This window comes from Pseudophryne corroboree, chromosome 6 (genome assembly GCF_028390025.1).
Source record: "Pseudophryne corroboree isolate aPseCor3 chromosome 6, aPseCor3.hap2, whole genome shotgun sequence".
In the NCBI taxonomy this organism is placed as follows: domain Eukaryota; kingdom Metazoa; phylum Chordata; class Amphibia; order Anura; family Myobatrachidae; genus Pseudophryne; species Pseudophryne corroboree.
Window position 1 is genome coordinate 552,983,020 of NC_086449.1, and position 17,488 is coordinate 553,000,507.

A 17,488-nucleotide genomic window follows, 5' to 3' on the forward strand; every position below is an offset into this window, starting at 1 on the left:
CAGCTGCCTGCTGTTTTCTCCTATTTTCCTCCATTGCCACCTGCTGCTGTCTATTGGCCTCCTGCTGAGCCGCTGTAGCTTGCAGCAAGGCTTTAAGCAGTTCCTCCATGTCGACAGATTTTTCAGGCGGCTTTGTAGCTGCTTTCACCCAGGACATATATCAAACCCTCAGGGGTGAGTCTCAGCAACTTCACACTGGGCTGTATCTGCATAAACCACCATTTTCTGCAGGCCTCATAAAGCTGCTGCTTTCACTTATGCGCAGAACGGACTGCTCGCATTCTCCACCAAGTTGTAACACTGTAAGGGTGCAAGGTGCCGTTTCCTGGGGTATATGGCAGCACGCAGCAGCTGAGGAACAACACAAGTCCAGTTTCTAGTACAACTGGCCCCAGCCAGTTTTATTGTACAGAAAATAAAACAAACACCAAAAGATAATACCTTGCCTGTCTGGCACTAACTAAACACAAGATGTTACTAACTATCACTAAAACAAAAAACACAGAGTTCTCCAGCAAACACTGTATAGCTCACTTGTATCAGGAAGCGCGTTTCTCTCACAGAGATCCTGCAGTCTTCCCAGGCAGTCTGCACACCCTAATCAGGCCAGCAGCTCTATAACACTCTTACACAGCTGAAAGCCTGATTAGCCTTCTGTGAGGCCAAAGACCCGAACTGGGCCCAATGTCTGGAACTTGCCCCATCTCTCTTTCAGGGCCCTTACCCAGCTTTTCCAACAAACTGAAAAGGTTCTAACAAAACAAAACATATTCCTAGAAGTTTTCATTTATCTAATACATGTAAGACAAGAACCTGGGACAAACATGCCTGCCCTCAAACACTATCCCAGTGTTCTTGTCACAATATATATATATATATATATTAGTGATGTGCACCGGAAATTTTCCGGGGTTTGTGTTTTGGTTTTGGATTCGGTTCCGTGGCCGTGTTTTGGATTCGGACGCATTTTGGCAAAACCTCCCTGAAAATTTTTTGTCGGATTCGGGTGTGTTTTGGATTCGGGTGTTTTTTTTATAAAAAACCCTCAAAAACAGCTGAAATCATCGAATTTGGGGGTCATTTTGATCCCATAGTATTATTAACCTCAATAACCATAATTTCCACTCATTTTCAGTCTATTCTGAACACCTCACACCTCACAATATTATTTTTAGTCCTAAAATTTGCACCGAGGTCGCTGGATGACTAAACTAAGCGACCCAAGTGGCCGACACAAACACCTGGCCCATCTAGGAGTGGCACTGCAGTGTCAGACAGGATGGCACTTCAAAAAAATAGTCCCCAAACAGCACATGATGCAAAGAAAAAAAGAGGCGCAATGAGGTAGCTGTGTGACTAAGCTAAGCGACACAAGTGGCCGACACAAACACCTGGCCCATCTAGGAGTGGCACTGCAGTGTCAGACAGGATGGCACTTCAAAAAAATAGTCCCCAAACAGCACATGATGCAAAGAAAAAAAGAGGCGCAATGAGGTAGCTGTGTGACTAAACTAAGTGACCCAACTGGCCGGCACAAACACCTGGCCCATCTAGGAGTGGCACTGCAGTGTCAGACAGGATGGCACTTCAAAAAAATAGTCCCCAAACAGCACATGATGCAAAGAAAAAAAGAGGCGCAATGAGGTAGCTGTGTGACTAAGCTAAGCGACACAAGTGGCCGACACAAACACCTGGCCCATCTAGGAGTGGCACTGCAGTGTCAGACAGGATGGCACTTCAAAAAAATAGTCCCCAAACAGCACATGATGCAAAGAAAAAAAGAGGCGCAATGAGGTCGCTGTGTGACTAAGCTAAGCGACACAAGTGGCCGACACAAACACCTGGCCCATCTAGGAGTGGCACTGCAGTGTCAGACAGGATGGCACTTCAAAAAATAGTCCCCAAACCACATGATGCAAAGAAAAAAAGAGGTGCACCAAGGTCGCTGGATGGCTAAGCTAAGCGACACAAGTGGCCGACACAAACACCTGGCCCATCTAGGAGTGGCACTGCAGTGTCAGACAGGATGGCACTTCCAAAAATAGTCCCCAAACAGCACATGATGCAAAGAAAAATGAAAGAAAAAAGAGGTGCAAGATGGCATTGTCCTTGGGCCCTCCCACCCAGCCTTATGTTGTATAAACAGGACATGCACACTTTAACAAACCCATCATTTCAGCGACAGGGTCTGTCACACGACTGTGACTGAAATGACTGGTTGGTTTGGGCCCCCACCAAAAAAAAGAAGCAATCAATCTCTCCTTGCACAAACTGGCTCTACAGAGGCAAGATGTCCACCTCCTCCTCTTCCTCTGATTCCTCACCCCTTTCACTGTGTACAACTACCTCCTCACAGATTATTAATTCTTCCCCACTGGAATCCACCATCTCAGGTCCCTGTGTACTTTCAGGAGGCAATTGCTGGTGAATGTCTCCACGGAGGAATTGATTATAATTAATTTTGATGAACATCATCTTCTCCACATTTTCTGGAAGTAACCTCGTACGCCGATTGCTGACAAGGTGAGCGGCTGCACTAAACACTCTTTCGGAGTACACACTGGAGGGGGGGCAACTTAGGTAAAATAAAGCCAGTTTGTGCAAGGGCCTCCAAATTGCCTCTTTTTCCTGCCAGTATACGTATGGACTGTCTGACGTGCCTACTTGGATGCGGTCACTCATATAATCCTCCACCATTTTTTCAATGGTGACAGAATCATATGCAGTGACAGTAGACGACATGTCAGTAATCGTTGGCAGGTCCTTCAGTCCGGACCAGATGTCAGCACTCGCTCCAGACTGCCCTGCATCACCGCCAGCGGGTGGGCTCGGAATTCTTAGCCTTTTCCTCGCACCCCCAGTTGCGGGAGAATGTGAAGGAGGAGCTGTTGACGGGTCACGTTCCGCTTGACTTGACAATTTTCTCACCAGCAGGTCTTTGAACCTCTGCAGACTTGTGTCTGCCGGAAAGAGAGATACAATGTAGGTTTTAAATCTAGGATCAAGCACGGTGGCCAAAATGTAGTGCTCTGATTTCAACAGATTGACCACCCGTGAATCCTGGTTAAGCGAATTAAGGGCTCCATCCACAAGTCCCACATGCCTAGCGGAATCGCTCTGTTTTAGCTCCTCCTTCAATGTCTCCAGCTTCTTCTGCAAAAGCCTGATGAGGGGAATGACCTGACTCAGGCTGGCAGTGTCTGAACTGACTTCACGTGTGGCAAGTTCAAAGGGTTGCAGAACCTTGCACAACGTTGAAATCATTCTTCACTGCGTTTGAGTCAGGTGCATTCCCCCTCCTTTGCCTATATCGTAGGCAGATGTATAGGCTTGAATGGCCTTTTGCTGCTCCTCCATCCTCTGAAGCATATAGAGGGTTGAATTCCACCTCGTTACCACCTCTTGCTTCAGATGATGGCAGGGCAGGTTCAGGACTGTTTGCTGGTGCTCCAGTCTTCGGCACGCGGTGGCTGAATGCCGAAAGTGGCCCGCAATTCTTCGGGCCACGACAGCATCTCTTGCACGCCCCTGTCGTTTTTTTAAATAATTCTGCACCACCAAATTCAATGCATGTGCAAAACATGGGACGTGCTGGAATTTGCCCAGATGTAATGCACGCACAATATTGGTGGCGTTGTCCGATGTCACAAATCCCCAGGAGAGTCCAATTGGGTTAAGCCATTCTGCGATGATGTTCCTCAGTTTCCGTAAGAGGTTGTCAGCTGTGTGCCTCTTATGGAAAGCGGTGATATAAAGTGTAGCCTGCCTAGGAACGAGTTGGCGTTTGCGAGATGCTGCTACTGGTGCTGCCGCTGCTGTTCTTGCTGCGGGAGGCAATACATCTACCCAGTGGGCTGTCACAGTCATATAGTCCTGAGTCTGCCCTGCTCCACTTGTCCACATGTCCGTGGTTAAGTGGACATTGGGTATAACTGCATTTTTTAGGACACTGGTGACTCTTTTTCTGACGTCTGTGTACATTTTCGGTATCGCCTGCCTAGAGAAATGGAACCTAGATGGTATTTGGTACCGGGGACACAGTACCTCAATCAAGTCTCTAGTTCCCTGTGAATTAACGGTGGATACCAGAAACATGTTTCTCACCACCCAGGCTGCCAAGGCCTGAGTTATCCGCTTTGGAGCAGGATGACTGCTGTGATATTTCATCTTCCTCGCAAAGGACTGTTGGACAGTCAATTGCTTACTGGAAGTAGTACAAGTGGTCTTCCGACTTCCTCTCTGGGATGACGATCGACTCCCAGCAGCAACAACAGCAGCGCCAGCAGCAGTAGGCGTTACACTCAAGGATGCATCGGAGGAATCCCAGGCAGGAGAGGACTCGTCAGACTTGACAGTGACATGGCCTGCAGGACTATTGGCTTTCCTGTCTAAGGAGGAAATTGACACTGAGGGAGTTGGTGGTGTGGTTTGCAGGAGCTTGGTTACAAGAGGAAGGGATTTAGTGGTCAGTGGACTGCTTCTGCTGTCATCCAAAGTTTTTGAACTTGTCACTGCCTTCTGATGAATGCGGTCCAGGTGACGTATAAGGGAGGATGTTCCTAGGTGGGTAACGTTCTTACCCCTACTTATTACAGCTTGACAAAGGCAACACACGGCTTGACACCAGTTGTCCGCATTTCTGTTGAAATAATTCCACACCGAAGAGGTGATTTTTTTTGTATTTTCACCAGGCATATCAATGGCCATATTCGTCCCACGGACAACAGGTGTCTCCCCGGGTGCCTGACTTAAACAAACCACCTCACCATCAGAATCCTCCGTGTCAATTTCCTACCCAGCACCAGCAACACCTATATCCTCATCCTGGTGTACTTCAACAGTGACATCTTCAATTTGACTATCAGGAACTGGACTGCGGGAACTGGAACTGGAACTTGACTATCAGGAACTGGACTGGACTTCCAGCACTTGCAGGGGGCGTGCAAATGGTGGAAGGCGCAACCTCTTCCCGTCCAGTGTTGGTAAGGTCGGGCATCGCAACCGACACGATTGGACTCTCCTTGGGGATTTGTGATTTAGAAGAACGTACAGTTCTTTGCTGTGCTTTTGCTATCTTAACTCTTTTAAGTTTTCTAGCAGGAGGATGAGTGCTTCCATCCTCATGTGAAGCTGAACACTAGCCATGAACATAGGCCAGGCCCTCAGCCGTTTCTTGCCACTCCGTGTCGTAAATGGCACATTGGCAAGTTTACGCTTCTCCTCAGACGATTTTGATTTAGTTTTTTGGGTCATTTTACTGAGCTTTATTTTTTGGGATTTTACATGCTCTCTACTATGACATTGGGCATCGGCCTTGGCAGACGACGTTGATGGCATTTCATCGTCTCGGCCATGACTAGTGGCAGCAGCTTCAGCACGAGGTGGAAGTGGATCTTGATCTTTCCTTATTTTACCCTCCACATTTTTGTTCTCCATTTTTTAATCTGTGGAATTATATGCCAGTAATATATCAATAGCAATGGCCTACTACTATATATACTGCGCACAACTGAAATGCACCACAGGTATGGATGGATAGTATACTTGACGACACAGAGGTAGGTAGAGCAGTGGCCTACTGTACTGTACTGCTATATATTATATACTGGCGGTCAGCAAACTGTGCAAAACTGAAATGCACCACAGGTATGGATGGATAGTATACTTGACGACACAGAGGTAGGTAGAGCAGTGGCCTTCTGTACCGTACTGCTATATATTATATACTGGTGGTCAGCAAACTGTGCAAAACTGAAATGCACCACAGGTATGGATGGATAGTATACTTGACGACACAGAGGTAGGTAGAGCAGTGGCCTACTGTACCGTACTGCTATATATTATATACTGGTGGTCAGCAAACTGTGCAAAACTGAAATGCACCACAGGTAAGGATGGATATTATACTTGACGACACAGAGGTAGGTAGAGCAGTGGCCTACTGTACCGTACTGCTATATATTATATACTGGTGGTCAGCAAACTGTGCAAAACTGAAATGCACCACAGGTATGGATGGATAGTATACTTGACGACACAGAGGTAGGTAGAGCAGTGGCCTTCTGTACCGTACTGCTATATATTATATACTGGTGGTCAGCAAACTGTGCAAAACTGAAATGAACCACATGGAGCGTTTTTATATATATATATATATATATATATATATATATACACTGCTCAAAAAAATAAAGGGAACACTAAAATAACACATCCTAGATCTGAATGAATGAAATATTCTTATTAAATACTTTGTTCTTTACATAGTTGAATGTGCTGACAACAAATACACACAAAAATTATCAATGGAAATCAAATTTATTAACCCATGGAGGTCTGGATTTGGAGTCACCCTCAAAATTAAAGTGGAAAAACACACTACAGGCTGATCCAACTTTGATGTAATGTCCTTAAAACAAGTCAAAATGAGGCTCAGTAGTGTGTGTGGCCTCCATGTGCCTGTATGACCTCCCTACAACCCACACAAGTGGCTCAGGTAGTGCAGCTCATCCAGGATGGCACGTCAATGTGAGCTGTGGCAAGAAGGTTTGCTGTGTCTGTCAGCGTAGTGTCCAGAGCATGGAGGCGCTACCAGGAGACAGGCCAGTACATCAGGAGATGTGGAGGAGGCTGTAGGAGGGCAACAACCCAGCAGCAGGACCCCTACCTCCGCCTTTGTGCAAGGAGGAACAGGAGGAGCACTGCTAGAGCCCTGCAAAATGACCTCCAGCAAGCCACAAATGTGCATGTGTCTACTCAAATGATCAGAAACAGACTCCATGAGGGTGGTATGAGGGCCCAACGCCCACAGGTGGGGGTTGTGCTTACAGCCCAACACCGTGCAGGACGTTTGGCATTTACCAGAGAACACTAATATTGGCAAATTCGCCACTGGCGCCCTGTGCTCTTCACAGATGAAAGCAGGTTCTCACTGAGCACATGTGACAGACGTGACAGAATCTGGAGACGCCAAGGAGAACATTCTGCTGCATGCAACATCCTCCAGCATGACCGGTTTGGCAGTGGGTCAGTAATGGTGTGGGGTGGCATTTCTTTGGGGGGCTGCACAGCCCTCCATGTGCTCGCCAGAGGTAGCCTGACTGCCATTAGGTACCGAGATGAGATCCTCAGACCCCTTGTGAGACCATATGCTGGTGCGGTTGGCCCTGGGTTCCTCCTAATGCAAGACAATGCTAGACCTCATGTGGCTGGAGTGTGTCAGCAGTTCCTGCAAGACGAAGGCATTGATGCTATGGACTGGCCCACCCGTTCCCCAGGCCTGAATCCAATTGAGCACATCTGGGACATCATGTCTCGCTCCATCCACCAATGCCACGTTGCACCACAAACTGTCCAGGAGTTGGCGGATGCTTTAGTCCAGGTCTGGGAGGAGATCCCTCAGAAGACCATCCACCACCTCATCAGGAGCATGCCCAGGCGATGTAGGGAGGTCATACAGGCATGAGGAGGCCACAGACACTAATGAGCCTCATTTTGACTTGTTTTAAGGACATTACATCAAAGTTGGATCAGCCTGTAGTGTGTTTTTCCACCTTCATTTTGAGGGTGACTCCAAATCCAGACCTCCATGGGTTAATAAATTTGATTTCCATTGATAATTTTTGTGTGATTTTGTTGTCAGCACATTCAACTATGTAAAAAACAAAGTATTTAATAAGAATATTTCATTCATACAGATCTAGGATGTGTTATTTTAGTGTTCCCTTTATTTTTTTGAGCAGTGTATATATATATATATATATATATACTGTGCAAAACTGAAATGCGGATATGGAGCGTTTTTCAGGCAGAGAACGTATAATACTGGTGGTCACTGGTCAGCAAAACTCTGCACTGTCCTCCTACTATATAATACTGCTGGTCCCCAGTCCCCACAATAAAGCAATTAGCACACTGAGCATAGATATTTGCAGCACACTGAGCACAGATATGGAGCGTTTTTCAGGCAGAGAACGTAGATATTGGCACTTGCAGCACACTGAGCACAGATATATGCAGCCCACTGAACATAGAAACTGAGAGGACGCCAGCCACGTCCTCTCACGATCATCTCCAATGCACGAGTGTAAAATGGCGGTGACGCGCGGCTCCTTATATAGAATACGAATCTCACGAGAATCCGACCGCGGGATGATTACGTTCGGGCGCGCTCGGGTTAACCGAGCAAGGCGGGAGGATCCGAGTTGCTCGGACCCATGCAAAAAAAGGTGAAGTTCGGGCGGGTTCGGATCCCGAGGATCCGAACCCGCTCATCACTAATATATATATATATATATATATATATATATATATATAATGATAACGGAATTCTGGTGGTCAGTATCCTGATGGTCAGAATGCAGACAGGGCCATCCTGAAGTTCACAATCACAACGGTTCCTAGTGAGTATTTTAACCCTAACTCTCTCCTCCCGCATCTTAACCCTAACTCACACCTACTGCAGCTCAACCCTATGTCGCCCCTCCCACAGCCTAATCCTAACCATTCTTGCCATCAGTTTAACACTACCCTTCCTCCTATTTCCTAAACCTAATCCTAACCTCAGTACTTACTGTTGGGATCCATCAAGATTCTGACTGTCGGGATTCCATCTGCTAGGACAGTGGTTCTCAAACTCGGTCCTCAGGACCCCACACAGTGCATGTTTTGCAGGTAACCCAGCAAGTGCACAGGTGTATTAATTACTCACTGACACATTTTAAAAGATCCACAGGTGGAGCTAATTATTTCTCTTGTGATCTGTGAGACCTGCAAAACATGCACTGTGTGGGGTCCTGAGGACCGAGTTTGAGAACCTGTGTGCTAGGTCATAGGTTCTCAAACTCAGTCCTCAGGACCCCACACAGTGCATGTTTTGTAGATTACCCAGCAGGTGCACAAGTGTATTAATTACTCACTGACACATTTTAAAAGGTCCACAGGTGGAGCTAATTATTTAAATTGTGATTCTGTGAGGGGACCTCCAAAACATGCACTGTGTGGGGTCCTGAGGACCGAGTTTGAGAACCTGTGTGCTAGGTTATTAACTACATCCCATATTGACTATACAGCCAAAATCTGTATCTATTCTAGAGATGTGCGGGTTCAGATTTACCAGGATTTACTCAGATCTCAAAACAGCATCTTATTGGCTATACCATTGTCACATTCGGAAAATAAGAAAAATATAAATAAATCCGAATTTGCGCTAATTCTGAGTTAACAATGGAGTACATACGAACCCGCATATCTGAAATCCATACTATACTATATATATATATATATATATATATATATATATACATACATGAAATGTATTAAAGTCCTATTCCGTGTGAATTGCAATTACAACAAGTGTATTGAATCGCAATCACAATCACAACAAGTGTATTACTTGGTTGCACCTTTTTTGGATTAGTTCCCACCCCACAACATATACTGTATCTACATAATTTATGTATACAATACACACCGCATATGTGTTTAATAATGAATATACCAATCTTTTAGATTCACTATACTTGTTCAGAATTTGTTAGTACTTACAGCGGCACAGTGTTTGGAACAGTTCACCATTGACATCTCCATTGCATGAAACCCAGTTGTGTGATCTTTTTCATGTAAGCAGCTTACGGTGTAGCATATCTCTCCATTCAAATATTCAATTAGTGACTGACCAGGCTGCAATACTGTAATCCCCTGATAAACACACACTTCTTCCTTCTCTGTGGTATAAAAAAGAAAATTGAAAGATTCAAATACATAAAATAAACAGACTTTATCCAATCTGTAGAGAAAACAAACAACAAATATTGGAGGTTTTGCACACAGCTCATGTGCAGAAGCAACTTTACGCATTTGTGTGTATATCTGACCTATTCTGAGTCAGACAGAACTTGGCTGGATCTGTCTTTCCAGAAACTGGACATCAACACTATAATTGCATGTGACCACTCTGACTTGGGGGTTGTCATGGGAGCATTGTGGGCATATATGTAATGCTCCATGTGAGTCTGAGACACATGTACGATGAAGGGAAGCCTCTTTCTGACACATCTCTTGCACCTAGCAAGTGGCTGGTGAATGTGCAGATGCCAATTATGATGGTTGCTGTGGCCTGTGTATAATCAATGGACGTCACTGTTTCTGTTTACACACGCACAACCCCTCACATTACTTAAGGAATTATTTTTATCTTTTATTTATATGGTGCCACAAGGGATCCGCCCATTGCAGAGTACATAAACAAATGAGCAAAAGAAGAAATGAAGCACTTACAGTTTGAGACAATATAGGACAAGTACAAATAAGAATTTACTTACCGATAATTCTATTTCTCGTAGTCCGTAGTGGATGCTGGGGACTCCGTAAGGACCATGGGGAATAGCGGCTCCGCAGGAGACAGGGCACAAAAGTAAAAGCTTTAGGAACAGGTGGTGTGCACTGGCTCCTCCCCCTATGACCCTCCTCCAAGCCTCAGTTAGGATACTGTGCCCGGACGAGCGTACACAATAAGGAAGGATTTTGAATCCCGGGTAAGACTCATACCAGCCACACCAATCACACTGTACAACCTGTGATCTGAACCCAGTTAACAGCATGATAACAGCGGAGCCTCTAAAAAGATGGCTCACAACAATAATAACCCGTTTTAGTTAACAATAACTATGTACAAGTATTGCAGACAATCCGCACTTGGGATGGGCGCCCAGCATACACTACGGACTACGAGAAATAGAATTATCGGTAAGTAAATTCTTATTTTCTCTGACGTCCTAAGTGGATGCTGGGGACTCCGTAAGGACCATGGGGATTATACCAAAGCTCCCAAACGGGCGGGAGAGTGCGGATGACTCTGCAGCACCGAATGAGAGAACTCCAGGTCCTCCTCAGCCAGGGTATCAAATTTGTAGAATTTTGCAAACGTGTTTGCCCCTGACCAAGTAGCAGCTCGGCAAAGTTGTAAAGCCGAGACCCCTCGGGCAGCCGCCCAAGATGAGCCCACCTTCCTTGTGGAATGGGCATTTACATATTTTGGCTGTGGCAGGCCTGCCACAGAATGTGCAAGCTGAATTGTACTACACATCCAACTAACAATCGTCTGCTTAGAAGCAAGAGCACCCAGTTTGTTGGGTGCATACAGGATAACAGCAAGTCAGTTTTCCTGACTCCAGCCGTCCTGGAAACATATATTTTCAGGGCCCTGACAACATCTAGCAACTTGGAGTCCTCCAAGTCCCTAGTAGCCGCAGGTACCACAATAAGCTGGTTCAGGTGAAACGCTGACACCACCTTAGGGAGAAACTGGGGACGAGTCCGCAGCTCTGCCCTGTCCGAATGGACAATCAGATATGGGCTTTTGTGAGACAAAGCCGCCAATTCTGACACTCGCCTGGCCGAGGCCAGGGCCAACAGCATGGTCACTTTCCATGTGAGATATTTCAAATCCACAGATTTGAGCGGTTTAAACCAATGTGATTTGAGGAATCCCAGAACTACGTTGAGATCCCACAGTGCCACTGGAGGCACAAAAGGGGGTTGTATATGCAGTACTCCCCTGACAAACTTCTGGACTTCAGGAACTGAAGCCAATTCTTTCTGGAAGAAAATCGACAGGGCCGAAATTTGAACCTTAATGGACCCCAATTTGAGGCCCATAGACACTCCTGTTTGCAGGAAATGCAGGAATCGACCGAGTTGAAATTCCTCCGTGGGGCCTTCCTGGCCTCACACCATGCAACATATTTTCGCCAAATGTGGTGATAATGTTGTGCGGTCACCTCCTTCCTGGCTCTGACCAGGGTAGGGATGACCTCTTCCGGAATGCCTTTTTCCCTTAGGATCCGGCGTTCAACCGCCATGCCGTCAAACGCAGCCGCGGTAAGACTTGGAACAGACATGATCCTTGCTGAAGCAAGTCCCTTCTTAGTATCTCTTGAAGTTCCGGGTACCAAGTCCTTCTTGGCCAATCCGGAGCCACGAGTATAGTTCTTACTCCTCTCCATCTTATAATTCTCAGTACCTTGGGTATGAGAGGCAGAGGAGGGAACACATACACCGACTGGTACACCCACGGTGTTACCAGAGCGTCCCTGCTATTGCCTGAGGGTCTCTTGACCTGGCGCAATACCTGTCCAGTTTTTTGTTCAGACGGGACGCCATCATGTCCACCTTTGGTCTTTCCCAACGGTTCACAATCATGTGGAAGACTTCCAGATGAAGTCCCCACTCTCCCGGGTGGAGGTCGTGCCTGCTGAGGAAGTCTGCTTCCCAGTTGTCCACTCCCGGAATGAACACCGCTGACAGTGATTTTTCGCCCAGCGAAGAATCCTTGCTGCCATTGCCCTCCTGCTTCTTGTGCCGCCCTGTCTGTTTACGTGGGCGACTGCCGTGATGTTGTCCGACTGGATCAGCACTGGTTGGCTTTGAAGCAGAGGTCTTCCTAGGCTCAGAGCATTGTAAATTGCCCTTAGCTCCAGTATATTTATGTGGAGAGAAGTCTCCAGACTTGACCACACTCCTTGGAAATTTCTTCCCTGTGTGACTGCTCCCCAGCCTCTCAGGCTGGCATCCGTGGTCACCAGGACCCAGTCCTGAATGCCGAATCTGCTGCCCTCTAGTAGATGAGCACTCTGCAGCCACCACAGAAGAGACACCCTTGTCCTTGGAGACAGGATTATCCGCTGATGCATCTGAAGATGCGATCCGGACCATTCGTCCAGCAGATCCCACTGAAAAATTCTTGCGTGAAATCTGCCGAATGGAATCGCTTCGTAAGAAGCCATCATTTTTCCCAGGACTCTTGTGCATTGATGCCCTGACACTTGGCCTGGTTCTAGTAGGTTCCTAACTAGCGCGGATAACTCCCTGGCTTTCTCCTCCGGGAGAAACACCTTTTTCTGGACTGTGTCCAGAATCATCCCTAGGAACAGCAGACGTGTCGTCGGAATCAGCTGCGATTTTGGAATATTTAGAATCCACCCGTGCTGTCGTAGAACTACTTGAGATAGTGCTACTCCGACCTCCAACTGTTCTCTGGACCGTCCAAGTAAGGGATAATTAAGACGCCTTTTCTTTGAAGAAGAATCATCATTTCGGCCATTACCTTGGTAAAGACCCGGGGTGCCGTGGACAATCCAAACGGCAGCGTCTGAAACTGATAGTGACAGTTCTGTACCACGAACCTGAGGTACCCTTGGTGAGAAGGGCAAATTGGGACATGGAGGTAAGCATCCTTGATGTCCAGGGACACCATATAGTCCCCTTCTTCCTGGTTCGCTATCACTGCTCTGAGTGACTCCATCTTGATTTGAACCTTTGTATGTAAGTGTTCAAAGATTTCAGATTTAGAATAGGTCTCACCGAGCCGTCTGGCTTCAGTACCACAAATAGTGTGGAATAATACCCCTTTCCTTGTTGTAGGAGGGGTACTTTGATTATCACCTGCTGGGAATACAGCTTGTGAATTGTTTCCAATACTGCCTCCCTGTCGGAGGGAGACGTTGGTAAAGCAGACTTCAGGAACCTGCGAGGGGGAGACGTCTCGAACTTCCAATCTGTACCCCTGGGATACTACTTGTAGGATCCAGGGGTCCACTTGCGAGTGAGCCCACTGCGCGCTGAAACTCTTGAGACGACCCCCCACCGCACCTGAGTCCGCTTGTACGGCCCCAGCGTCATGCTGAGGACTTGGCAGAAGCGGTGGAGGGCTTCTGTTCCTGGGAAGGAGCTGCCTGCTGCAGTCTTCTTCCCTTTCCTCTACCCCTGGGCAGATATGACTGGCCTTTTGCCCGCTTGCCCTTATGGGGACGAAAGGACTGAGGCTGAAAAGACGGTGTCTTTTTCTGCTGAGATGTGACTTGGGGTAAAAAAGGTGGATTTTCCAGCTGTTGCCGTGGCCACCAGGTCCGATGGACCGACCCCAAATAACTCCTCCCCTTTATACGGCAATACTTCCATGTGCCGTTTGGAATCTGCATCACCTGACCACTGTCGTGTCCATAAACATCTTCTGGCCAGACATGGACATCGCACTTACTCTTGATGCCAGAGTGCAAATATCCCTCTGTGCATCTCGCATATATAGAAATGCATCTTTTAAATGCTCTATAGTCAATAAAATACTGTCCCTGTCAAGGGTATCAATATTTTCAGTCAGGGAATCCGACCAAGCCACCCCAGCGCTGCACATCCAGGCTGAGGCGATCGCTGGTCGCAGTATAACACCAGTATGTGTGTATATACTTTTTAGGATATTTTCCAGCCTCCTATCAGCTGGCTCCTTGAGGGCGGCCGTATCTGGAGACGGCAACGCCACTTGTTTTGATAAGCGTGTGAGCGCCTTATCCACCCTAGGGGGTGTTTCCCAACGCGCCCTAACTTCTGGCGGGAAAGGGTATAACGCCAATAATTTTCTATCGGGGGAAACCCACGCATCATCACACACTTCATTTAATTTATCTGATTCAGGAAAAACTACAGGTAGTTTTTTCACACCCCACATAATACCCTTTTTTGTGGTACTTGTAGTATCAGAAATATGTAACACCTCCTTCATTGCCCTTAACATGTAACGTGTGGCCCTAATGGAAAATACGTTTGTTTCTTCACCGTCGACACTGGAGTCAGTGTCCGTGTCTGTGTCTGTGTCGACCGACTGAGGTAATGGGCGTTTTAAAGCCCCTGACGGTGTTTGAGACGCCTGGACAGGTACTAATTGGTTTGCCGGCCGTCTCATGTCGTCAACCGACCTTGCAGCGTGTTGACATTATCACGTAATTCCCTAAATAAGCCATCCATTCCGGTGTCGACTCCCTAGAGAGTGACATCACCATTACAGGCAATTGCTCCGCCTCCTCACCAACATCGTCCTCATACATGTCGACACACACGTACCGACACACAGCACACACACAGGGAATGCTCTGATAGAGGACAGGACCCCACTAGCCCTTTGGGGAGACAGAGGGAGAGTTTGCCAGCACACACCAAAACGCTATAATTATACAGGGACAACCTTATATAAGTGTTTTCCCTTATAGCATCTTAATATATTATAATATCGCCACACAAAATGCCCCCCCTCTCTGTTTTAACCCTGTTTCTGTAGTGCAGTGCAGGGGAGAGCCTGGGAGCCTTCCTAGCAGCGGAGCTGTGTAGGAAAATGGCGCTGTGTGCTGAGGAGAATAGGCCCCGCCCCCTTTTCGGCGGGCTTCTTCTCCCGTTTTTCTGACAACCTGGCAGGGGTTAAATACATCCATATAGCCCCAGAGGCTATATGTGATGTATTTTTAGCCAGCATAGGTACTTTCATTGCTGCCCAGGGCGCCCCCCCCCCAGCGCCCTGCACCCTCAGTGACCGTTGGTGTGAAGTGTGCTGAGAGCAATGGCGCACAGCTGCCGTGCTGTGCGCTACCTTAAGAAGACTGGGAAGTCTTCAGCCGCCGATTTCTGGACCTCTTCTCTCTTCAGCATCTGCAAGGGGGTCGGCGGCGCGGCTCCGGTGACCCATCCAGGCTGTACCTGTGATCGTCCCTCTGGAGCTAGTGTCCAGTAGCCTAAGAAGCCAATCCATCCTGCACGCAGGTGAGTTCACTTCTTCTCCCCTAAGTCCCTCGTTGCAGTGAGCCTGTTGCCAGCAGGACTCACTGAAAATAAAAAACCTAACAAAACTTTTACTCTAAGCAGCTCTTTAGGAGAGCCACCTAGATTGCACCCTTCTCGGCCGGGCACAAAAACCTAACTGAGGCTTGGAGGAGGGTCATAGGGGGAGGAGCCAGTGCACACCACCTGATCCTAAAGCTTTTACTTTTGTGCCCTGTCTCCTGCGGAGCCGCTATTCCCCATGGTCCTTACGGAGTCCCCAGCATCCACTTAGGACGTCAGAGAAAAGTATTTACCGAATATCAGGGGTTAGGTGCCATCAAAGGGAGTATTGAGTATAAGATAGTGTAAGTAAGAGACGGAAAGGGACATGAGGGGAGAAGGCTCAGCGGTTGCGAGCTAACAATCTAAGGGTGGAGGGCTTAAAGACCGGGATGACACAGAAGGGGTAGACCGTGAGTGTGGACAAGAGGGTTAGGATGAGAGTGGGCTGGGTTTGGTGAAGACGTATGAGAGCCCGTTTGAAGTTTTGTAGTGAGTTGGATGGGAGAGGTAGAGACAGTGGCGTCACAAGGCGGGTGCAGGGCTGCGGCCCGCACCCGGGTGTGACGCCTGGAAGGGGTGACACCAAAATGTGAACTCCTCTGCAGTGACAGGAGCCAGGTGCTGCAGTGTGAAAGTCTGCTACATCACCCGACTCCTGTCGTAGAAGAGGAGCCAACAGCGCTGGTAGACAGTCTCCGGGGGCAGCTCAGTACAGCCCAGCATCTCTGGAGATGCTGGGCACGCCCCCAGAGTGATGATCCCACAAGGCCACACACCCTTTAATAAGTACACACACCTTTTTGCCGCGAACGCGCCTCCGGCACGCTGCAATATCAAGGGTGTGCACCGGGTGTCACCACACCTGGTGACGCCTCTGGATAGAGAATCCCACATTAGCATAAGGTAGTAAAGAAGGCTTCAGCAGCGGCCCACAACTGCAGCCACTCTGCATCCACACTTAAGTCCCTAAGTGTCATTTTTCCATAGAATCTGACCTCTCAATTGCTCATCTGTGTGTTTGACTTAAGATCACACTGATTTGGCATCAGGGGCATACACCAGAGCTTTATGGGCCCCACAGCAGCTGCACTCCCTGCACCTATGGTAAGCATGCCCTTGTGCGGCACACAGCTCATGGTCATGCAGATATCAGTGGAATTCTTCCCAGATTACTGCACAGCATTACTCTGGATAATGAGTGAATATGGGCATACTTTAGGCATTCTAATCTAGATTTTTTTGTGCATGTGATAGTCAAATACACTACAAATGACATAGCCACATTAAGGGGGGGGTGTAGGGCATACTGTACTCCGTGCCCCCCTTTGTCAGAGGGCCCCCCGGCCAGAGCACACTAACATCACTAGCTTTCCCTCTTAAGAGGTAGCAGAACCAGCAGCCGCAATGCAAGCAGGACAGTACGCAGTGCAGGCAGAGACACAGGAATATCACGTTTCATGAGCTACTGATGGAGCTTTCTGACCAGAGGAAAGATGGGAGGGTGGAGAGAGTTATAAGTGGCACTTGGATCCCAGCTTCTCCTCCTCCCTGCCTGGGTGTCTGAGTTCTCTGTAAACTGTTATGCTACTAAACCACTTGGGTCTAAAGATAGAGACACACACAGGGTGTCCTCCTGAGTCCTGTCCCAGTGTGTAAGTAGTACAAAGGCTGATGCTATTCTTGCATAATAAATTATTTTATTTTTCGGTGTGTATTTTAAGGTTAAGTTGTCTATGTTCCACTACAAGAAACATTTTTAAAATAGTTGTCTTTCAATTAGGTGGAATTATAACAGTACACAGACATTATTACTCTATTAGTTCAAACTAATATACACCAT

The 17,488-nt window shown here is 47.5% G+C and overlaps 1 protein-coding gene across 4 annotated transcripts in view; it reads right to left on the bottom strand.

Moving 5' to 3' along the window:
* Positions 1 to 17,488, bottom strand: part of OTOGL (otogelin like) — a 280,245-nt gene that overhangs the window by 24,744 nt on the left and 238,013 nt on the right. For all 4 annotated transcript variants that reach the window (XM_063927720.1, XM_063927722.1, XM_063927721.1 and 1 more), the window contains one exon: positions 9,547 to 9,725. In XM_063927720.1, the coding sequence (XP_063783790.1) occupies positions 9,547 to 9,725 (179 nt within the window). The remainder of the gene's footprint in view (positions 1 to 9,546; positions 9,726 to 17,488) is intronic.